Source organism: Eubalaena glacialis, chromosome 2 (genome assembly GCF_028564815.1).
Source record: "Eubalaena glacialis isolate mEubGla1 chromosome 2, mEubGla1.1.hap2.+ XY, whole genome shotgun sequence".
NCBI lineage: Eukaryota > Metazoa > Chordata > Mammalia > Artiodactyla > Balaenidae > Eubalaena > Eubalaena glacialis.
In genome coordinates this window covers 62,424,198-62,447,892 of record NC_083717.1, presented here as the reverse complement: position 1 = coordinate 62,447,892, position 23,695 = coordinate 62,424,198, and the positions used below count along the sequence as shown (strand labels likewise).

Below are 23,695 nucleotides of genomic sequence, written 5' to 3'. Positions count from 1 at the left end.
GGATCCTCCCGAACCAGGGCTTGAACCCGTGTCCCCTGCATTGGCAGGGGGATTCTTAACCACTGTCTTTTTCTCCTTTACTGGCTTAGAAGTTATGCTTTCTGTTTCTATTCTTTTGTTGATTAGATTTTGACTTTCATTATTGACTTTTTATACTGCTTTCTTTTTAATTAATTAATTAATTAATTAATTTGGCTGCACTGGGTCTTAATTGTGGCACTCGGGTTCTTTGTTGCTGTGTGTGGGATCTTCGTTACGGCATGTGGACTCTTTAGTTGCGGCACGTAGGATCTAGTTCCCTGACCAGGGATCGAACCCAGGTCCCCTGCATTGGGAATGTGGAGTTTTAACCACTGGACCACCAGGGAAGTCCCCTACACTACTTTCAAACAATATTAGGATCTCAGAAATTCTACTGTAGCTTCTGCCTCTCCACTTCCATCATCCAATATTCCAATTTGTTTTACCCCCACCCCCACATTAGGGTTTTTTTTTTCCCCTACCAGTCAATAGTTATTTAAACTTCCCAACAAGTTTATCCATCTTTCTTTTCACCATTACTTCTTATATCCCATTCTTTCCCTTTGGGTTCAGTCTTCTTCCTTTTTTAGTAACTCTTTTAGCAGAGATCTGTATATAGTAAACTCAGTCTTGGTATGCCTGAAAAATTTTTTTTAAATGTATGTCTTTCTTGGGACTTCCCTGGTGGTGCAATGGTTAAGAATCTGCCTACCAGTGCAGGGGACACAGGTTCAATCCCTTGTCCGGGAAGATCCCACATGTCGCGGAGCAACTTAGCCCATGTGCCACAACTACTGAGCCTGTGCTCTAGAGCCTGCGAGCCACAACTCCTGAGCCCACATGCCACAATTACTGAAGCCCACGTGCCTAGAGCCCATGCTCCGCAACAGCAGAAGCCACTGCAATGAGAAGCCCGCGCACCACAACGAAGAGTAGCCCCCACTCGCCACAACTAGAGAAAGCTCACGCGCAGCAACGAAGACCCAATGCAGCCAATAAATAAATAAATAAAATTAATAAAAAATAAAAATAAAATAAATGTATGTCTTTCTTTATCTTGCCCTTATTCTTGTACGATTGTTTATAGCTTTAGATTCTAGATTGACCATTATTCACCTTAATGCTTTGAGGATATGATCCCATTTGTCTCCTAGCAACTATTTTTGCTGTTGAGAAGTCTGTTATCAGTTTAATTGTCACTGTTGTGAATCTTAAAGCTCTTTTGTAGCTTTAAAATTTTTTCTGACTCTGCTATTTTGCACTTGTACTAGTGTTCTGGGTTTGAACATATTTTTATTTACCCCACTTGGGCCTTGATCTGCACCTTCAACCTGATTTGTGTCATTTTTTTTTCTTGGTTGCTATTTTTCCTTGACCACTATTCTTTTTAAAAAAATATTTATTTATTTATTTGGCTGTGTTGGGTCTTAGTTGCGGCACATGGGCTCTTCGTTGCGGCACGCAGGCCTCTCTTTAGTTGTGGTGTGTGGGGGCTCCAGAGTGCGTGGGCTCAGTAGTTGCGCCCTGTGGGCTTAGTTGTCCCGCAGCATGTGGGATCTTAGTTCCCCGACCAGGGATCAAACCCATGTCCCCTGCACTGGAACGCGGACTCTTAACCACTGGACCACCAGGGAAGTCCCTTGACCATTATTGTAATAGAAGTATTTGAACCTTCTCATTTAGCCTTCTTTGTATCCTTTCTTTTGTAACCTTATTTCTTTATGTCTTTCTCCTGCATTCTGGAATATTTTCACATTCTGTTTTCCAGTTTCTAATTCTCTCTTCAGCTCTGTGTGTACTAATTAATCACTTAAAAAGTTTATCTTAATATTGTGTTTTAATATCTATTCTTTTTTGGTTTTTAAAAATATGCCTCTTCTTACCATATGGTTTCTATTTCTTCCTTTAGCTCTTTGAACATCTTTAACTTTTTTTTTTTTTTTTTAATTTATTTATTTATTTATTTATTTATGGCTGTGTTGGGTCTTCGTTTCTGTGCGAGGGCTTTCTCCAGTTGCGGCAAGCGGGGGCCACTCTTCATCGCGGTGCACGGGCCTCTCACTATCGCGGCCTCTCTTGTTGAGGAGCACAGGCTCCAGACGCGCAGGCTCAGTAGTTGTGGCTCACGGGCCTAGTTGCTCCGCGGCATGTGGGACCTTCCCAGACCAGGGCTCGAACCCGTGTCCCCTGCATTAGCAGGCAGATTCTCAACCACTGCGCCACCACGGAAGCCCCATCTTTAACTTTTAAAAAACTTTATATGGACTTGTTAGAACTCTTTATTACGGGAATTTCATATATACAAAAGAAGAGAATGGTAATGAACCACCTGTGTCCTTTGCCCAGCTTTTAGCAGTTACCAACCAACATTCTGCCATTGTTTAAACATGCTTGTTTTTGTTTTTTTTTTAAATTTATTTATTTATTTTTGGCTGTGTTGGGTCTTTGTTGCTGCACGCGGGCTTTCTGTAGATGCGGCGAGCAGGGGCTACTCTTCGTTGCAGTGCGCAGGCTTCTTGTTGCGGTGGTTTCTCTTGTTGCGGAGCACGGGCTCTAGGTGCGTGGGCTTCGGTAGTTGTAGCATGTGGGCTCAGTAGTTATGGCTTGCGGGCTCTAGAGCACAGGCTCTGTAGTTGTGGCACACGGGCTTAGTTGCTCCACGGCATGTGGGATCTTGCCGGACCGTGGCTCGAACCTGTGTCCCCTGCATTGGCAGGTGGATTCTTAACCACTGAGCCACGAGGGAAGCCCTAAACATGCTTGTTTTAAAGATGCTTTTAGAATGTCTGTATGTGTATAACTGAGTCACTTTGCTGTACGGTAGAGATTGGCACAACATTGTAAATCAACTATACTTCGATAAGAAAAATTAAAGGTGCTTTTCGATTATTTTATTATTATCTCTAATTCTTGGGGTGCAAGTTCTCCTTGTGTCATGTTACTCTCCCCTTTGATGGTTTGTTTCCTCTTGCAGTGGTTTGTTTTTGTTTTTGTTTTTCAGTGTAATCCTATTTTGAGTTGGGATTTGTTTCCATGGAAGTCCCATGTGTTTTGGATTATGGAAGCATTCCTAAGGGGAGTTTTGTTTTCTCCCCTGCTGGGGCCCTACAAGTTTAGCTGGTTGCCATTGGTTTGGGGTATGAATTTGGAGTTTACATGTGTACCTGGTGAGAGCCTGGGTTTCCATTTCTTATGGACCCTCTTTTTCCATGTGGACCCTAGCAGATGGCAGTGTTCGTCACTTCTTCTCCAGGTTGGTGGGCAGTTTTATAGGCCCTAGTTCATGGAAGGGTGGAAGCGTAGTCCTTCCTGGCCTCTGGCTTTATGCATTTATCTCAGCTCTGGTTCCTGGCATGGACTCTTCTCCCATAGGGGTGATTAAATCCCCAGTCCTCAGCCCTCAGCTGTTAAAAACTATATCTAGGTCCCTTTTCCCTTGAGCCCTTCAGCTTCGGTGCCTGCTCACTGCTCTCTGATTCCTTCCTTTTTGTTTCTGGCACTGTGGGCTCTTGGTTTCAAGCTTAGCTATGTATGTAAGGGGTGTGGAGTGTTAAATTTTATCTAGCATGTCTAGTGAGGTTTTCTTTGGAGACGGGGAGGTGGTAGAGTTGCTCCACATCACACTATCCTCGCTCATGATTCTGTTTGCTACTTTGGTTTTTTGCTTGTTTGTTTTTAATTTTTAATAGCTTAGACTTTTTTTTATCTCTCCTGTGCTGGGTATTTGCCTTATTTCAATGAGTTGTGTGAGGTAAGCCCTGATATTATCCCCCCTTTACATGTTTGTTTTATTTTACAGATGAGGAAAGAAGGGTGAAATGGGCTGCTTGTAGTCTCAGAGTTGGGAAGCTGGGCTATGAACACAGGTGGTCCGACTTCTGCCTCCATGCCTCTCCTCTTCCTATTCCAGAGAGAGCAGGACAAGGATAATCTTTTCTTAGTGGTTTTGTTACTCTAAAAGTAACTTTATTTTTTCTGATTTTCCAAGTAATTCAGACTCATTTTAGAGAATATAAAAATTTGTAAAGAAGAAAATATAATCACCACAACCATATAACTTAGGTATAAATGTAAATATTTTCTTGTATTTCCTTTGTTTTGTTTTAAATGCCTATTACAGACATATTTTTTTGGTTTTATTTTTGTTCCCAACCTTTATTACCTAACAGCCCACGAGCAATTTTTATAAAGTGTTTATTATTTTAAAGTGTTATTTTAAAATAGTTTAATTTTTAAAAAAATATTACCAAAGTTATATTGACTCAAATAATTTTTAAAGTACAGAAATGTGTAAAGTAAAAGTCGGCCTTTCCACAGGTCATTGTTGTTAACAATTTGGCCTGTACGTTTTCAGAGCTTTTTCTCTTCACAAATACATTTGCTTGTTTTTAACAAATTACTTTTTTATTCAGGAGTTTTACCACTTTTTTACTCAGTATTATGACTGTCCTTTGATGCGTGTTTATAAAGATTTATTTTTTAATGTTTTTATAATCATATCTCAAAATTATATAAGTAATGTGAATAGATGCTCATGAAAAATTGAAACAATATAGGAAAATACAGAGTGAAAACTTATAAACATATTGTAGTGTTCTGTTGCCTACTCTGCTCCCTCCCATCCCAGAGGAGGCCACAGTTAGGCATGAATCAGCTTCTGTGGCTGTTTCTGTATATTTACCTATTTAGTGTATAGTCACACAATGTGTGAGAGTATGTGTGTTTAGTATAAATACAGACTATCTTTGTAGATGCCGTTTGACTCTTTGCCCTTCTGTCTGTATTTCTGTGGTAGGATAGATTATTCTAGAAGTTGAATTTGCTGTATCAGAGGGTATATGTATATTACTATCTTTTCATATATTTATTTGCCTTTTGTATTTGTTCTGTGACTTACCCTGCTTGTAGCCTTTGCCCATTTTTCTTTTTTTAACTGTGAAAAGCACATGAGATTTACTCTAACAAATTTTTAAGTGTATAGTTCACATTATTAACTGTAAGCACAATGTTGTACAGCAGATCTTTAGAACTTTTCCATTTTGCATGACTGAAACTTATACCCATTGAACAGCAGCTTCCCATTTCCCATCCCCCTCCCCTCAGCCCCTGGCAACCACCATTATACTTACTGCTTCAATGAGTTTAATTACTTTAGATACTTCATATAAATGGGAGTGGCTTATTTCACTTTATTTACATTTATTTAAATTTTTATTGAAATGTTTACATTATTTAGCATAATGCCCTCCAGGTTCATCCATGTTATCACATATTGCAGAATGTCCTTTTTTGTGACTGAATAATATTGCATAGTGTGTATAAACCACATTTTCTTTATCCATTCATCCATTGATGGACACTTAGGTTGATTCTGTATCTTGATTATTGTGAACAGTGCTGCAGTGAGCATGAGAGTACAGATATCTCTTCAAGATCCTGACTCCAGTTCTTTTGATTAAATACCCAGAAGTGAATATTGCTGTATCATATGGTAGTTCTATTTTTTATTTTTTCAGAAATCTCTATACTCTTTCCCACCAACAGTGTACAAGGATTCCAGTTTCTCCACATCCTCTTCAATACTTATTAATTTCTGGCTTTTTGTTTGTTTGTTTTTTATAATGGCCATCCTAGCAGATGCAAGGTGATATCCTGTGCTTTCAATTTGCATTTCCCTGATGATTAGTGATGTTAAGCATCTTTTCATATACATATCGGCTATATGTGTGTCTTCTTTGGACAAATATCTATTCAAGTCTTTTGCCCACTTTTTAATTGGGTTATTGGTTTTCTGCTGTCAAGTTGTAGGAGTTCCTTATATCTTTTGAACATTAATCCCTTATCAGATGTATGGTTTGCAAATATTTTATCCCACTCTCTAGGTTTCCTTTTCACTCTATCTCCTTTATCTCCTTTACTGTGCAAAAGCTCTTTACTTTGATGTAGTCCCATTTGTCTATTTTTGCTTTTGTTGGCTGTACTTTTGGTGTCATATCTAAGATCATTGCCAAAACTAATGTCATGAAGCTTTCATCCTATATTTTCTTCCAGGAGCTTTACAGTTTCAGGTCTTACATTTAAGTCTTCAATCTTTTTTTTTTTTTTTAAGATTTTTTGATGTGGACCATTTTTTAAAGTCTTTATTGAATTTGTTACAATATTGCTTCTGTTTTATATTTTGGTTTTTTGGCTGTGAGGCATGTGGGATCTTAGCTCCCCGACCAGGGATCAAAGCCACACCCCGTGCATTGGAAGACAAGGTCTTAACCACTGGACTGCCAGGAAAGTCCCAAGTCTTTAATCATTTTGACTTGATTTTTTATGTGTGGTGTAAAATAAGGATCCATTTTCATTCTTTGCATGTAGATATCCAGTCTTCCCAACACCATTTGTTGAAGAGACTGTCATTTCCCCATTGCATATTCTTGGCATCCTGTCAAAGATCAGTTGACTGTATGTACATGGGTTTATTGCTGGGCTCTGTATGCTGTTCCATTGATCTATTTGTCTGTCTTTATGTTAGTACCATACTGTTTTGATTACTGTAGCTTTGTAATATGTTTTGAAATCAGGAAGTATGAGGCCTCAGATTTGTTCATCTTTCTCAAGATTATTTTAGCTATTCAGGGTCCTTTATGGTTCCATAAGGATTTTAGAATTGTTTTTTCTCTTTCTGTTAAGAAGTGCCCTTGGGATTTTGATAGGGATTGCATTGAATCTATAGATCACTTTTGGGTAGCATGGACATTCTAACAATATTCAGTTCTTCCAATCCATGAACACAGGATGTCTTTCCATTTATCTGTATCTTCTTTGTTTTCTTTCAGTAATGTTTTGTAGTTTTCAGTGTACAAATCTTTCATTTCCTAGGTTAGATTTATTCCTAGGTATTTTGTTCTATTTGATGCTATTGTAAATGGGATTGTTTTTCCTAATTTCCTTCTCAGGTTGTTTGTTGTTAATGTACAGAAACAAAACTGATTTTTGTATGTTGATTTTGTATCCTGTAACTTTCTGGAATTCATTTATTAGATCTAACAGTTTGTGTGTATGTTGTGTGTGTGTAATCTTTAGAGTTTTCTACATATAAGTGCATGTCATCTGCCAACAGAGGTACTTTTATTTTTTCCTTTCCAGTGTGGATGCCTTTTCACTTCTTTTTTTGCCTAATTGCTCTAGCTAGGGCTTCCAGTACTATGTTGAATAGAAGTGGTAAGAGTAGGCATCCTTGCCTTGTTCCTGATCTTAGCGGAAGAGCTTTTAGTTTTTCACCATTGAGTATGATGTTAGCTGAAGACTTTTCATATATGGCCTTTAAAATGTTGAGGCCATGCATTCTTTTCCTAGTTTGTTGAGTATTTTTATCATGGAAGGGTGTTAAATTTTGTCAGATTCTTTTTCTGCATCTATTGAGATAATCATGTAATTTTTATCCTTTGTTCTGTTAATGTGGTATAGCACATTGATTGATTTTTGTATGTTGAATCATCCTTGCATCCCAGGGATCAATCCTACTTGGTCATGGTATATGATCCTTTTAATGTGCTCTCAAATGTGGTTTGCTAATAGTTTATTAAGGATTTTACATCTATATTCATCAGGTAGTTTTCTTGTAGTGGCATCTTTTGGCTTTGGTATCAGGGTAGTGCTGGCCTCATAAAATAAGTTTAGAAGTATTCCCTCCTCTTCAATTTTTGGGAAGAGTTTGGGAAGGATTGGTGTTTTAATTCTTTAAATGTTTGGTAGAATTTACTTGTGAAGCCATCTGTTCCAGGGCTTTTCTTTTTTGTGGGGTTTTTGATTACTGATTCAGTCTCCTTACTAGTTATAGGTCTCTTCAGATTTTCTGTTTCTTCATGATTCAGTCTTGGTAGGTTGTAAGTTTCTGAGAATTATCCATTTCTTCTAGACTATCCAGTTTGCTTGCATATAATTGTTCACTGTAGTCTCTTATAATCCTTTTTATTTCTGTGGCATTGTTGTAATGTTTCCTCTTTCATTTCTGAATTTGTCTTCTCTTTTTTTCTTAGTTTAGCTAAAGGTTTGTCAATTTGGTTCATCTTTTCAAAAAACCAACTGTTAGTTTCGTTGATGTTTTTCTGTTCTCTGTTTTGTTTATTTCTGCTCTAATCTTTATTATTTCCTTCCTTCTGCTAACTTTGGGCTTAGTTTGTTCTTCTTTTTCTAGTTCCTTGAAGTATAGTTAGGTTGTTTATTTGACATCGTTCTTGTTTTTTAATGTAGACTTTTATTACTACTATGAACTTCTCTCCTAGTACTGCTTTTGCTGCATTCCATGAGTTTTGCTATGTTGTGTTTTTGTTGCCTTTACCCAGCTTTCTATTCTGTTACCTTTTTCTTATTGATCTGTAGTAGCTCTTTTGCATAGATCCTTGTCTTTGTGTTTCAAGTATTTTTCACAGTTGTTGGTCTTCCAACTTGATTGTAGTTCTTTCATCAGGTAGTTTAAATTTTTGATGTTGCTAAATCTATTGATTTTTTCCCTTTATGGTTTCTGTCATACTTAAAAATTTAAAAAGGCCCTCCCATCCCCAAAATTATAAAATATATATAGTTATTATTTTATCGTTGTATTTTTTATATGTAGATATTAACTCCATCTTGAATTAATGGGAAGGATGTGAAGTAGGGATCAAACTCTTTTAAAAGGCAGTGTTAAATGGCTGCACAGTGTTCTGTCATGTGGATAGCACCTTCATGTGTTGCCTGTGCCCTTATTGTCACACCTTTAGGCTATTGTAATTTTTTGCTATTAAAAATACAATCGAAAAAAAAAAAATACAATCGTACTGTATTTCTAGTTGTTTCTTTCAGGTAGATTCATAGAACAGAATTACAAGATCAGGAGGAGACTAAGAAAGTAAGGCAGTTACAAGCAGGGACTTGAAGGTGCACTGCCTGCATTTGATTCTCAACTTGACACTCTTGGATCACTTTGCAGCCTTCTTCAAGTCACTTCCTTGTGTCTTCCTTGTTCCTTGGTTTTCTCATCTGAAAAATGAGGGTAATAATAGTACCCACCTCAGAGCATTGTGCTGAGGTTTAACTGTTTAATGCACATAAAACACTGGGGGTAGGTCCTGGCACGTGGTAAGTATTCAATTATTATTGGTTGTTGCTGCTGCTGTTGTTTTTATTGTGATGGGTATTTTAAGGCAAGTGACTTTCAGAAAAGGTCATGGTATTTTAATATTTCCCTATGGGAATATAGGAGATCCCATTGCCCCAATCCTTGTTATCATTGAATATTGTCATTTTTTTAAAGCTTTTCTAATTTTACGTATGAATAACGGGCTCCTTCTTTGCCAGCCCGGGAGAGGGGGTGCACTCTCCTCTGTGTATCCTCTTGAAACTCAAAATTAAACTGTTTTCTTTAGGAAATGGCTTATATTGCCTTCTAGATGCCTTTTATGGAGTTGTATTTTAGAACTTGAAGTCCACCTGCTTTTCAGTATGTGATTTTTTTTCCCCCCTCAAATTCATCAGTTAGCCCGCAGCAGTTCTCCTAAGTTCATTCCTGTGGCTTGTTCTTCAGGTACTGACATTTATTTGAGCCCCTACCGTCTGCCAGGCCCTGTGCCAGGTGCACAAGCCTCACAGAGGAGTAAGTTACTGTCTCTGTATGAGAGAGACTTAGCCTGGGCGAGGCAGCGGGCAGCACAGGGGCAGCTGGCCTCAGAGTTGGAATGTGTATACCGTAGTGCTGTCCCCCAGGGTGTGGGGCTGTGGGGTCAGGAGGAGCCCTAGGAGATGCTCTCAAAGTTGTAAATGGGGCTGACTTGAAACACAAAGTGCACCTGTGTGTTCTGCCTGAGGAGACCTGCTCTGGGGAATCCCACACTTGAAAATTTTTTTTACTTTATAAAATAATTCATCATAGCATTTTTAAAAAATGTGTTCTTCCTATACATTTAAAATATGTAGTTTGAAGAAAAAAGTTTGATGACACTTTTCTGAAGCACCAACTTCGGGCAGGTTTCTTGACTTCCTCTGTTCTCAGACGAAGGTCAGATGAGGTGTTCTCCCACTCAGCTCAGCTCTGGCTTTCGGAGCTCTGTGGTGTGAAGTGATGTCAGCAACCATTGTGGACGTTCAGGTGGTAGGTAGTTCACGGGCTGGAATAAGCAGTGCTGCCGACTCGAATTCTGCAGAGAAAAGGAGCTGGGACTTTCCTCTGTGGCGCTCAGACTTAGACTTGGCTGGGCCACTTCACTCTTTGGCATAGAGGTGTCCTCATCACCAACAGTGCATTTTAGTTTTTCTTCCTCCTTTTGTAGAAACACCCCATTTCTGGGCAGTCTTCTTGATTATTGCATGGAGTGATTATATGCCTAGATGGAAAGGTAGGACTGCCACCCTCTCTCCCCTCCCCCACCCTTCCTCCTTTCTACTGCTTAATCAGAAAAGTGTCCCTTGGCTCTTTCCAAGCCACCGAGTTTGAATTGATCTTTGTTGCTTGTAAGAGGTGGGGATGCACTTTCTGGTTCCTGCTAAAGTTACCTGACAGCGGAAGGTGTGCATCTGATAATTATAACTCTAGTGCTTCCAAGGCCTGAGCGATTGAGCTAAGAGCAGTAATCCTGATGTTATCAGGAGGGTTTTGTAGTCCAACAGTGTTGCTTATAACAGTATCTGTTTTACTTCCTGGGGCTCCCCTCTCCTTTTAGGATTCTCCTATAATCCTGCCCATTACCCCCTTGTGCATGTCTCATTACCTCCTGGGATCAGTTAAAACTGGTGGGAGGGCAGAGATGTTTTTCTTTTCTTCCTCCTGAGATCTGGGAATTGGACTTATAACATTACAACATCATTAACCCGTCCAGTAGTAGGATAGTCACAAGTGTGGTATAGATAATACCTACAGAACCACAGGTGTAGCCAAAGAAAAGGTAGTTTATGTGTTGCTTATTAAAAAAATAATAACAATACTAACAACAGCACTATTCAGCCCGAATACTTTTGTTACACTTCGTATTTCAAAGTTATTAACTGATATCCATGAGCTTGGGATCAGCCCTTTGAAGTCTAGTGATTTAGCTAATGACTACTTTGAGGTTCAAGTCCCAGGAATTTGCCCAGATCCGAACCTTGGGTGGGGTTCAGAATCTATTAGATTATAGAGAGTAGACGGAAAGGAAACACATGACTGTTTGTGTCTTCAGAGAACACTCAAGAATCTCTATAAAAGTTGTGGTGTGTGTGATGGTGTTCTAAGGATGGGGCAGTTTCTGAGAGGTTTCAGAATATGGGGAGCTCAAGTGAAGAGTTAGTAACTTAGCCTCTGTGCTTTAAACCTGAAGGAAGGGGTTAACTCTTGCCTTGGGGAGGAGTGAGGAATGGGAACTAAAATTGCTTTGGACATCTGAGCTGTGCTTTAATAAGATATTCCAGGTGGTCAAGGAGTAATCCTAAAATAGCCTAGATACTTAATTGCTTTTAAAGTCAGGCGCTCCTGTCTCTGGGGAGGTACAGCTCTAAGGAATGCAGTGCTGGCTCCTAAGATCTTAGAGGCGTGGTCTGGTTGGGCTTTTTTTTCAAATCCCAGTAAAAAAGCCCTAGGTACCTTTCTTGGGTCAGGAGATGCTGGTTAAATGTCTCTCTTCTCACTGGAAGTTTGGCAATAAGCCTTTGGCTCTTGCTGCTGCCAGTTGCCATAACCTGGCATCCTCCAGGGCTGTGGGATTATTCTTGTCACCCCCGATGCAACCCCGGAGACAGTGGTCTATTTTCATTAGTGCTCAAAGACCTCCTGCTTGATCCCCTGCCCAGCGTCTCTCCATTTTCATCAGAACATACCTTTCTCACAATAAGATTCAGATTCATCCTTCTCTTTCTCTTTCATCTCCTCAGTCCAGATCCGGTTGATTCTCTGACTTGGCTGCTTCTTAAGACAGTCATTTCTCCCTGGTTCTACTGCTTTCCCCACCCCCAACCCAGATTATCAGCATGGGCTACTGCATAGCTGGCCAGCCCCTGTGCTGGCTTTCCCTCTCAAATCTTCCATACCGTTTACAAAAGTAATATGTTAACGTTGTAAATCATTACTGAGGAGCATTAAAAATATATTTTATTAAATGAAGAATATTGCTCTCTTATATTGTGATTGTGTCAGTTCACTAAATTATTCTGTAATTTCAGTGCAGTCCGAATTTTCTTTGTTGGGGGGGGTGGGGAAGAAGCAAGTGATGGGTCTTGACAAATGATTCAGACGTTAATCTAGAAAAAATAAACAGTTTTTTTAATCGTCTCTCTCTCTCTCCATTAGACTGTAACTTCCAAGAAGTCAGAGGTTCTTATCTGTCTTGTTCTTTTTCCCTCAGAAACTTTCACAGTATCTAGTATATCCTAGTGATCAGATGTTTGTATGTGAATGAATGTAATGAAAAAATTGAAAAGTGAAAATCCCCCATGATTCCAATCCGATTAGGTGCCTATATACATTTGTATTGTATATATTACGTATTTTCCAACAAAAATGGGTCATTAAAATCATCTAAAACACTGATTTAATCATTTATTTTTCTGTTCAGAAAACATCCACCGCCTCCCCCCTCTTCACAGTTCAGAGTTTAAATTTCCTCCTGGTATTCAAGGCATTTCACAGCCCGTTTCCACGTTAACTATTCAGACTTGCATCCTCCCTGCCAAAACATGCCTTGTTTATCCCCCACTCCATGCTCATTGAGACTGTAAATCTCTCAGCCCATTCTTCGAGGCCAGCTTCATCTCCACCTCTGAGCCGCCTCCTTTTTTCCACCTCCTGGGCACTTTGTGTTTTGGTACTTTGACTTGCTCTATCTATTAAATGCTGTGTGTGTTCAGCTTGTTTTTCCAACTCTGTGGTAAAACTCCTGGTGGTGGGAACCACTTTTTGGGGGGAGTGGGTAATTCTTCTCAGCAGCTTGCACAATGCTCTAACTGGGGTGGGTTCTCAGGAAATCAGCGTTGAATGAATTTGTCCTAGGCTCTTTGCTTCTCAGGACAGAAAGGGCCCCTAGGGGCCCTCTCATCCAGCCCTATCTCATGTTGGAATCCATACCATGACATCCCAGACAGATGGTCATCTAGGGACAGGAAGCTGCCTACCTCCTGCGAAGTCCCACTCCATTATTGGGCAGTTCTGATTGTTAGAAGTCTTTCTTCTAATCGACCTGAAATCTTCTCCCTGTTAACTTTTGCTCAGTGACTCTAGTTCTGCCCTCTGGGGCTTTAGAGAAAAAAGGAAAAGGGGGAAAAAAAGAAAAAAAAGACAACCCTGCTTCCTCTTCCGCAAGGCAGCCTTTTAGATTTTCAAGGATAGTGACTACATTTCCCCTTCCAGGGTTGAGGTGTTGAGGAAGCACTATTTAAATTTTGAGTAGCAGTCAGATTAGACTTTGATTTGTTATTTTTTTCAAGGCCTTTTATTTGCATGCTGGCAGTGCTAGGTGCCATATTCTTCTAGTCTCCTCAGAGGCATAACCCACTTGTCTGTCTGTCTGTCTGTCTCTCTTCTGAGAGGAATGTGGGGGCTCCTCTTAGCCAGGATGTTCTGTTTTGGAGGTAGTGGTAAAAGGTTAGCAGTTCTTATTCCAGTACCCCCAGTAGCCCCAGATAAGTCTCCTGGGCAGATGCTGTGTGAGGGCTGGTTTTCTGTTTGGCTGCACCTCCCAGATGAAGCCAGTGAGAAAAATCAAGGAGCAAAAGAATCTCCCATTGATAGAGCCACCCAAGGCCAAGACTTGGCATTTGTAGACATTCTGTGTACAGAGGACATTATTCTTCTTTTCCTCCCTTTCTCCCTTCCTGATGTCCCCACCCAGAACACTCTCTACTGTTCTTTCCACCCATGAGGCAGGGTGGTGTAACAGAGAGCCAGGCAGACCTGGGTTTTAATGCTGACGCTACCACTTGGGAGCTCTGAGGCTGTGGGAAAGGTAACTAACCTACTCTTTGAGCCATTCTTTTCCCATCTCCAAATAAGCACCTCTGCATTGTAGAATTAAGGGAGAAAATGCTTGGTAAGCTCCCAGTCTAGTCCTTGTTACACAGAAGATGCACAAACACTAGCTTCCTGCTCCGCTTTCTTCTTTCCCCAGCCTTCTTTCACTACCAATTTTGAGAGATTTACAGGCAAAACACCCGGTGGCCTCCCTGGGGAAAATGAGCTGAATGTGGGTATGGTAGCCAAAGCTAGCCTTGGGTGGGTATTTGGGAACAAACTGTCAGTTTCCTGTGAGCTCCTGGTGAGATCAAAGCCCTTAAAGGGAGCTCTCAAGTAGGAGAGGCTGAGAAGGTCGTAAATGGCAGTGAGCGGCTGCTCTGGCTACTGTTGATCCCACACATTTCTCGGCTGTTGAATGCTGCTGCCTGCTGCCCACAGGGAACAAAGCCTCTTCCCCCGGCTGGTAGACTTGCACGTGGCAACCCTTCAACTGAAACACTTTTCTTGGGGACCCCTCTTGATCTCTAAACTGTCGAGTGGGGTGCGTTTTCCCCACACTTGCTTCTGCCACTCCCTGGTTTCCTCCACCACTACAGTCTCAATCAGGCACATTCTACATTCAAGAAATTCAATCATTTCTGAGCTGATAACTTTCTAGCAGGCATACCCACACCCCGCTGATAGGCCAAGAAACCTGCACATAAACTTGAAGTGCATAAGTGAGCTGTGTTTTACCGCAGTTGATCAGAGTTAAGAACCAAGAAAATAACTGCTGAAGCCTGTAATCCTCCCAATGAAAGGAGGACGGGAAAATAGGAGTTGTGGGGTTGGAGGTCCCATGGGGGAGCCCATCTCTGTCTCTGAGCAGATGTGTCAGTGCTTTTTATGTGCTGGGGGCTGGGGATACCCTGACAGGCTGCTTACAGACTGGGGACATAAGCAGGGGCACAATAACCAGAACACGAGGTGACACAGCCCAGAGGAGAAAGACACTGGTGGGCAGAGAGACTGCACGGAGGAAACAGCATTCCAGCTAGACGGTGAAGGGTGGGCAGGGCTTAGGAATTACTCTCACCTCAGCCAGAAAATCCTGTGAATCAGGGTTGAAGTTTAATTGCCTCAAAACAAAGTAATGCAGAGAGAGTGGACATTTCCCCATCAGCCCCAACTAAATGTTTTAAATTGTATAATGGCCCAATTTTGCCTTGGACAAAAGAAAACACCTCAGCTCCTGGGCAGCTCTTTTCCTGTGTTTTCTTTAAATAGTAGCTGACACTCCTATCTGTGTAATGGGTCAAACAGTGGGATTGCTCAAAGAATGTAGTGTCCTATTTCCGTCCTGTTCTGACAAGTCTCCCTGTCCTCTGTGGTCACCGACCTAGTGCGTGTCAAGCTAAAATCCCGCCTCTAAGCAGATTTTGAATCTGAGTGGTTCTTACTTAGTGGGCCGTGGCTAGTGCACGATCTGACCATCCCACTGCTCGGACTCTGCTGAGATTTGGGCAGAGCTGGTGAAAGCCACGGGGCCACAACGACCCCCATCCCCATCCTACAAGGCATTCTCCTCTGTTCCTGGAGCTGAGCCCTCACACTCGGGTGTTTATTTTCACACGTAGTCACACCCGTGGTGGCACTGGCACTGGCGTGCTTGTTTTTACACGCTCTTACTGCTGTGGAAAGCCCTGTCTGAGATTCTAGGCTGTGGATTCCATCCTCCCCACCCAACTGAGTGTTAAATAGTTTTTGAGTGAGCATTCAGAGTGCCTAGAAGTTACTGTGATGAGCAAAAAACTGTGTTTTCATCCCTCTTGGTGACCGATAAAGAATCTTCCTGTGAACAGAATCAGCTTCAGATCTCCAGCTAGAGAGTTGGGAATTGAGCTGCCACAGTAAACAGCTGACATAACAGAAGCAGCAATGATCCCCCATTAAATGTCTTTCAGCTGATAGGGGCCCCAGGGATAATTGACTTTCCAGCAGGAATTACTGGCTCAAACAAAATCACTGGGCATTAGGGCGACCTGCTGCAGCTTTGAAAGGGGACTGTAACTCTGTCTGGTTTTGCTGAGCTGACAGGCGTAATTCATCTTGATTATTCACTGTGCTAGTTGCCAGCAGATGACACCAGATTTCTGTTGACTGTAATTACAACGTGGGGGTGGGTTTTAGCTTTTTTTTTTTTTTTTTTAATAGTGTTCCTCCTGCTTGGTTGTTGGCCTCCCTGAGCTGAAGGTGCTATAGGAAGATTTGTACAGCATCTGCCTGGGGAGATGATGTGTGCACAGTCAGATAGCATTTCCTGAGCACTTCCGTACACACGTCTTTTACTAGATAAGCAGGGAAACAATTTGATGTAGCCTGTTTCATGTCAACTGACAGGGTGTCACTTCTTCTCGGTTATACTTACCTCTGTGTGCGCTAAATTGCTGCTCTCAGAAAGTGGGTCTACATCTCAGAGCCCACTTTGAGTAGGGGAAGCAAAGTACGGCCCCAGAATTTAACTGAATAACCTGAATAACCTCCTGCTTTCAGGCAAGCTTTACTAAAGAGAGAGAATGGAATTAGAGCACGCTTTCATTTATTGGCATGATTTTACGAGATCCCTAAGCAATCCAAAGAATGTCCTCCCAAGAAACCTGCTCCCCAACCCCAGATGTCTCTCCCCAGCCACTTACACACCCCAGCCAGCTGGGTGGCACACGTGTGTGCTTGTGCCTATGGGCACCTTTGGTCCTGGGGGAGAAATGAGAGAGTGATGGTCTCAGTGTGTCCATTCCCATCCCTGGGTCCTCCACTGACAGGTGGGATGAGGTGAACAGGCGACTTCTGCTTTGACATTTCATACTCCCCACTAGCAGAGGGCCTTTTGGACTCTTCTGTATGGTATATATGTCTGTATATTTTTTGAAGAGTGGCTTAATTGGCTCAAAAAAACAGTTAATGCCTTTTAACAGTGATTATAGTTCATCAGGTATTCACTGGAGCCTTGTAAGTGTCAGGCCGTGTGCTGCGTGCTAAAGGTACAAAGATGAATAAGACACTTTGCTCTCAAGGAGCCTACAATATGTGGGGATGACAAATAATTCCAAAATAATGTGTGAAATTCTAAGCTCGAAATGTACAGAGAGTGCTTCCAGAGTACTTGTGCAGCTGGGTGTGAAGGGAAGGCTTCCCATAGAAGATGATGCCTGATTTGAGAAATAAGAGTTACCCAACTGATAAAAGTGGGAAGGAGATTTCAAGAACATAAACAAAAGCATATTTGCCATTTCCTCCTGTTCAGTTGAATGGTGTTGGTTTGACCTAATCAATTGAATTAGGTTTAGGTTTTTATTACTTCTTTAATGAAAATGAACTTCACCCTAGTGGCACAGAGTCTCTGTGCCTTGGGAATAATCTCAGGCCCTGGGGGCCCTCATGTCACTCGGCAGTTCTAATCACTAGAGTTAGGGCTTCTGGTGGTGAGGCTTGGCTGAGAGACCACAGGATCTTTGAGATCTTCGAGATCTTTGTCTTGCTCCCTCTGACCGTTTATCTTACACTTAGAGTGTTGTGTGGGAGGCCAGGCTAGGTATCTTCACAACATACCATATAATATACAAACACATCATAAAACATACAAACATATGCCATATAGAACCTGCAGGAAAGTAGTACATCTCAGAGTACTACAGAGATGGCTTCCAGAAGATGAGCTAGGGTTGAGCAGGTTTTCAGAAAATGGGGCCTTTGTGTCCTCCTTCCCCAGGGTTATCAGGTACAAGTAACACCCACCCCCCTCCAACAAATGGACATGATTCTTCCAGGTGACTCCCTCTGGTTTTGGAACCATAATTGAAAGCATGAAAACAAGATGTCCCTGTTCGGGTGGCAGGGGCAGTTACTCGAGCCGTCAGTCTTTCAGTGTGAGCCAGGAGAGCACAGTTGCTAAGGGTCCTCATCTGCACCCTAAATGATTGCCTTGCCCTCTCTCACTCTCTTCCTGCTCCCTCTGAACGCTGTGCTTTGTTCCCCTTTAGAATGGTGGTTTGGCCTGGAGTGATGATGCGGATGGAGGCCGGGGAAGAGAGATCTCTCGTGATTTTGCCAAGGTCTGTAATGTTTCCTTTGTGATAACGAAAGGGGCGGTTCTGCAGTGGGTCGTTGTATCTGATCCCCAAGGAATAAGGATAGAAGTGGCCTGTGAGTCACATTTGTAGTCATTCAGATGGTTGTGTATCACTGGTGTAAGACTTCCTGCATAAGATGGAATTTTTCATTGTGGTGTTTTTTTTCTCCCCTGGGGGGTTTGGGATTACAGCTGTATGAACTGGACAGTGATCCAGAAAGGAAGGAGTTCCTGGATGACCTCTTCGTCTTTATGCAGAAGAGAGGTGAGTGTTCAGTCTACTCATCATTTCAATTCACTGAATATATATTGAGTGCCTACTGTGTGCAGGTCACTGTTAGCCATCCTCCCTGCGGAGTGCCAGCATCTTAGCTCAGGAGAACGAGAGCCGTTTACTGCCAGTTGGTCCCATACTTGTCAGAATAATTGACAACCAGGTTGAAGGGGGCAAAGAGGGCCTGGGTAGAAAATGAATGGAATGATCATCCAGATTTGGTCCTGCTTTATTTTTGTCACTGTTCTGATTAACTGGTCTCTGGAGTCATTTCAAATTCAATTATACTTTTTTCTTAGCCTTATAGCAGTCCTGGACATCACTTAAACTGGTATATGGGGCTTCCTGCTGGTGCATCTAGCTTAATAGAGACTTAGAAGGGTCAGTGAAAGAATAGAGGCCCTTCAGGATTTGTTGGGAGGATCTGAAATGATCCACGAAAAGGAAAAGCTAACTCTTTTTTTCTTATCCATTGGCTCTTTGATTTTTGCATTCACTGGCTTGGTTGGGGTGTTCCTGCAGTTTAAGTGTAGGGCACATGGGCATCTGCCTTAAAATGCACCTTCCCACTTCCCTGTCCTCCTCTCCTTCTCACTCTTCCCCGCCCACCCACCCCCAACCATCTCCACTTTGGACGATGGCATGTCTGAGTCTTGAGCCCAGTGACTCAACTTCCTGGCTTTGTATCCTGTCACAGCAATGGGTTCACCAGCTGGGTCAGCCCTCAGGAAGCATGGTCAGAACCCCAGCCTCTAGGAGATGATCCTCTGCAACCTGTGTAGCTCCATCTTCTTCACCTCAGGACAAAGCTGTAAGGGAGAGCTGCTCCTGCCAGCATGTTCCCTGGGATCCTGCCTGATCATGTATCCCTTGGTTTCTGTGTCAGCTCCTTTATTGAGACCTGGGAATGAAATCCTCCTCTTTATTCTGGGCTGAGCTATAATGACAGCCCCCAGCAACTAAGTATTCTGAGTTAACTCCTCTCCCTCCCTCTTCCTCTCCCCACCAGCCCCATCCCTCTTTCTCTCCCCCTCCTTCCCCTTCCTTTACCTTCCAAAGCCTTATTGCCTTCTTAGTAGCACGCCTATTACTGCTGGTTTGCTTACAAAGGCAATCGAAAGTTTTGAGTCTCGGTTTCCCCCCATCTCCAAGCCTATCAAAGCAGTCTAAGCAGCTCTAATTAGTTTACTCCTCCAACTGTTATCTGGAGCTGCATGTGTCAGTAAAAAACAAGAATATAATCCTGAAAGATAATGTGACTGGCAGCAATGAAACTCCCTGGTTGCCCTGAGAGAGAGAAATCCACTTAATACTTTGGTCTCCCCCTCCAATTACCTTTTAATTATTTACAAGCTCCACAAGCCCAGCTGGTGCAAACCCGGGAGCTGATCTCATCTCAGAGGGGCTGCTATAACAATATAGATTTTAATCAGCAGTGTGGCTCCACTGCTTTATAGTCTATTGATACTTTATTGTTTTTCTCCCTTCCCAGAAGGATTTTTAGTTATATCAGCCTAGCCAAGAGTGAAGATCAGTAATTGTTTGTTTACTTCTATATGTCCCCACTAGACGAGGCGCTCCTTGAGGACAGCCACTTTGTCATTTCTCCAAGTCCCCAGTGCTAGCACAGGGCCAGACCTGGAGGCGGGTGCCGCTCAGGATGTGTTTGCTGTAGGAGCAGTCCTGTTGATTTTCCTAACTCAGCTGCCCCACACAGGGAAGCCGAGCTTCCCCTCCCCCACCTCACTCCCACCCACAATTAGACCTTGGCCCGTGATTGGAGGTCAGCAGTAGAGAGCAGTGTGTGCTGAGTGTCCCGCTATTGCACAGCACTGGGGCTACCAGACTGCCATCTAGTCTATTCCACCCAAAGCAGGAGTAAGAGACTCTCTTTGATCATGTCAATTTATGGTTATTCAGGCCCTGAGTAAATCTTTTTTCTGTCTTCAGCACTTATGTTAGGTATTTCACTATTTGCTGGCATCAGCAGTAGAAGGGAGACAGTCAAGTCAGTTTTGCTACTTGTTAATTACTCTAGTATAAGGTTTCTCAGCTTCAGCATATTGACTTTGGGGATTGGATAGTCCTTTGTTGCGGGGGGGCACCCCCCAGTCTTGATAACCAAAAATGTCTGCAGATATTGTAAATGTGCCCTGGGGGACAAAACTGTCCCCCTGTTGAGAACCACTGCCATAGAAGGATAAGAAAGAAGGTGAAGATCAAAAATTTCCTCTGCAGAGAAACTCTTCAGGGAAATCATCTTATCTCCACTCAGGTAGCAACGCCTGGGGGCGGCAGGGCCTGTGTCCGGCAATAGGATAAACTCCCCGTCCCTGGCTGAGTGCCAAAGGAATGGGTGGTGGGGCCCCATCCTAGGCTGGAGTGTAGGGACCTGAGAGTTGCTGTAGCTCCAGCATAGGGAGAGTGGAGGCAGAAACGCGGGGCATGCGTGGTGTACGTGGTCCAGGCACGGCTGAAAGAACCCTTGTCTGTGGCCTGGATGAATCAGCTGGCACCAGACTGTGAAGAGCCGTGTTTGGCCAAGAAGTTAGCACTCCTGTCTGTGACACAGCCGAGTTATTGAAGTTAACACATGAGAAGTATCACCAGAGCTGTGCTTTCAGGAGGTTTACTGTGGCAAACAGTGTACAGTTGGGCTGAAGAGGGAAGGCTGAGGCAGGGAGACTGTGGAGGTTGTTCCCTTTAAAATCAGTTTTCTCCTCCCTGGAAAACTCATGGTTGATGGTCTAAATTAGAATGGGCAGTTCAAGGGGACTGGGAGCAGTTTGCGCTTCTAACCATGTGAAGCTTGCTGTCTTTACTCTTCACAGAATGGTGAGACCAAGGGCCCCCAGACGTTTGTGACTTATTTGTCACTCCCAAATTGGAGTGTCTGGGGCACTCAGGAGCCCAATCTTGTTAGCTGGCTGGCTCCAAGGAAAAGCCTCATAGACCCTGGCAGTAGGTCAGCAACTCATCCTCCAGAGCTAATACGGAGGATAAGCAGTAGATTTCAAAGGAACCACTGAAAGCGACCTGAGTTTGAAAGGCCCGGTGCCGCCCACCTGGGCCATGAGTGGGCCGGGCAGCTTTGACATGGAAGGCTCCACTGCAGAGGAAGTGGACCGGGCTCCAAGGGTGGCAGGACACAGCAGGCGGCCCCAAATGACTGCAGCTGCAGGTGATAAAACGGCTGTCCACTGGGAGAGGGGCCCAGCCGTAACCGCTGCTTTGTGCTGGGTCTCTCTGGCTTGTTAACATGTTTGGGTGAATTGACTGCAGCAGATGGGCCTTTCAGCTCGAGGCACCTTGGTTTCTAGGCCAGACCGGGTGACTTGCACCTCGCGACCCCTCCCCCACCAGCAGAACAACCCGGCCCAGAAGGCGCCTGAGAAGAGGCCGAGGCAGTGCCCAGTCGGGCTCCCTGCGTCCTGCCTGCCTCAGGAACGGCTGCTGCAGCCTGTCGGGAGGCATGCGGAGGGGGAAGGAGCTCTGGACTGAGGAGTGTGAAGCCAGTGCTAACATCCCACCCTTCTCCACGATCCTGAGCAAATCCTTCCTCTTCTGGGGGCCACGGTTTCCTTATCTATAAAATGCGCAGGTTCAGTTAGAGTCAATCTGGAAATTTCTTCCAAGTTCTCTGTTCTGTGTCCCTGATTGTGTCTGTTGAGCTACAAACAGATAATGAGCCACCCTCGATAACCAAAATAGAAGAAAAGCCCCTTGAGCAATTTTCTATCAAAATAGTTGTGTAAAAACTACACCAGGGACCCCCAAAACCAAATGCTTCACTCCTTTCCTTGGTGAATCATGTGTTTCTTTTGCTGACTGAAGCCAAACTGAATTAAACAAGTTTCCTTTGTTTGTGCTTCCCCCACAAATGTTTCTGTAGAAAGATGGGTTAGATCTCAGAACACCTATGCCTCTTTTTCCTCACCTTTTGCCATGTGCACGTTTTTGTGTGTGTGTGTGTGTGTAAAACACACACACACACACACACACCTTTCTTTGTCCAAAAAAAACGCCAAACATTTGTAAATAAAATTCTCTGTCTAATTTAACTCACGGTGGGTGATTCCTGAGGTATCATTCCCTGGTAGATTTTCCAGGGGGTACGGAGAGGGGGCGGTGCTAGTTTGGAAGTCTCATAAGCAAAGGCTTGTAAACAATTCCATTCTTTCTTCATCACTAAGGAAGAAGAGCTTGTTCTCTTGTTCCCCAGGCAATGAAACAGAAGTGTGGTTTCATCAAAGAGGAGGGAGATGATTTTGCTGTTAATTTTATTATTGTTACCCCATGTACTTTACAGAACCCTTTCAACCCATTATCTGATCTGCTGTTCCCCACAGCTCCAGCTCTGTGGGGTGGAGAGAGCAAAGGTTATCACGTTAGCCATGAAGAATCAGCCCCCACGTTAAATGACTCACCTGAGGCCACAGAGCCAATTTAGCACTTGGTCTCCTAATCCTGAGGCCAGGACTTTTTCCCCTCGCCTGCACTGCCCTTGAGAAACTTGGCCCCTGGCACCAGCAGCTCCATCACTTCCCACTGGGACAGTGGACAAGCCTCATCTCTCCTTCAGCCTTCTGAGCCCCACAGAGACTGTGGCCCGCCTCCACAGGTCGGTCTCTGGTAGGGTCTGACAGCATCTAACTGATTAACACGAGGTAGAACTCTTCATGCAAGAAGAGTCTTCATCTCAGGGTAAGGCGGCTTATCTCTCAGGGAAGGGCAGATGTGACAGTTCACAGTGGCTGGCACAGAAGCGCCATCTGTCAAGGCAGGATGGGGTTGGGGTTGGGGGCACGGGAGACAGAAGCCCTAACGGTAGCATCTTGCGCGCACCCGGAGTGCCCACAAGCAAGGATCTCCCCTCCAGCCCCCGTCCCAGCTCGGCACACCAGGCTAAGGACCTGCTTGGTCATGTGGAAGACAAGTTTTGTCTAGACCTCACCGGAGAACTGCCCTCCCTCCCCCACCAGTTCTGTTCAGGGCTGCAAACTGACCTTGGTTTTCCCAAATGGATTGTTGGATCTGTTTTTGATGTGTATATACAAAGAATTTACTGTGGGAAAAGGGCTTGGTCTGCCTCGAAGTGCAATTTGAGTGTTTTTCCTTCTGTTGTGTGCTTATCTATCCATCTCAGGCAAGGAAATGTTCGTGACATATATTGCTTTGCCTTTTGGTGGAGAGAGTTTCTTGTATATTCTTTGTATCTTGCTGTAAATGGTCTGTGCCATGGCCACTCTTCCTGACAGACTAAAATATGTTTGTCTTTGTCAGATAAAATAGGCTTTGGGGCTTCATATTCTAACTTTACCCCCAAATGAGAGTCCAAAATGCAAAT

The 23,695-nt window shown here is 43.3% G+C and overlaps 1 protein-coding gene across 2 annotated transcripts in view; it reads left to right on the top strand.

Annotated features, from left to right (window-relative positions):
- ARID3B (AT-rich interaction domain 3B) overlaps positions 1-23,695 on the top strand; it is a 52,129-nt gene that overhangs the window by 12,739 nt on the left and 15,695 nt on the right. For both annotated transcript variants that reach the window (XM_061181916.1, XM_061181915.1), the window contains exons 3-4: positions 17,986-18,057; positions 18,267-18,339. In XM_061181916.1, coding sequence (XP_061037899.1) covers positions 17,986-18,057; positions 18,267-18,339 — 145 coding nt within the window. The remainder of the gene's footprint in view (positions 1-17,985; positions 18,058-18,266; positions 18,340-23,695) is intronic.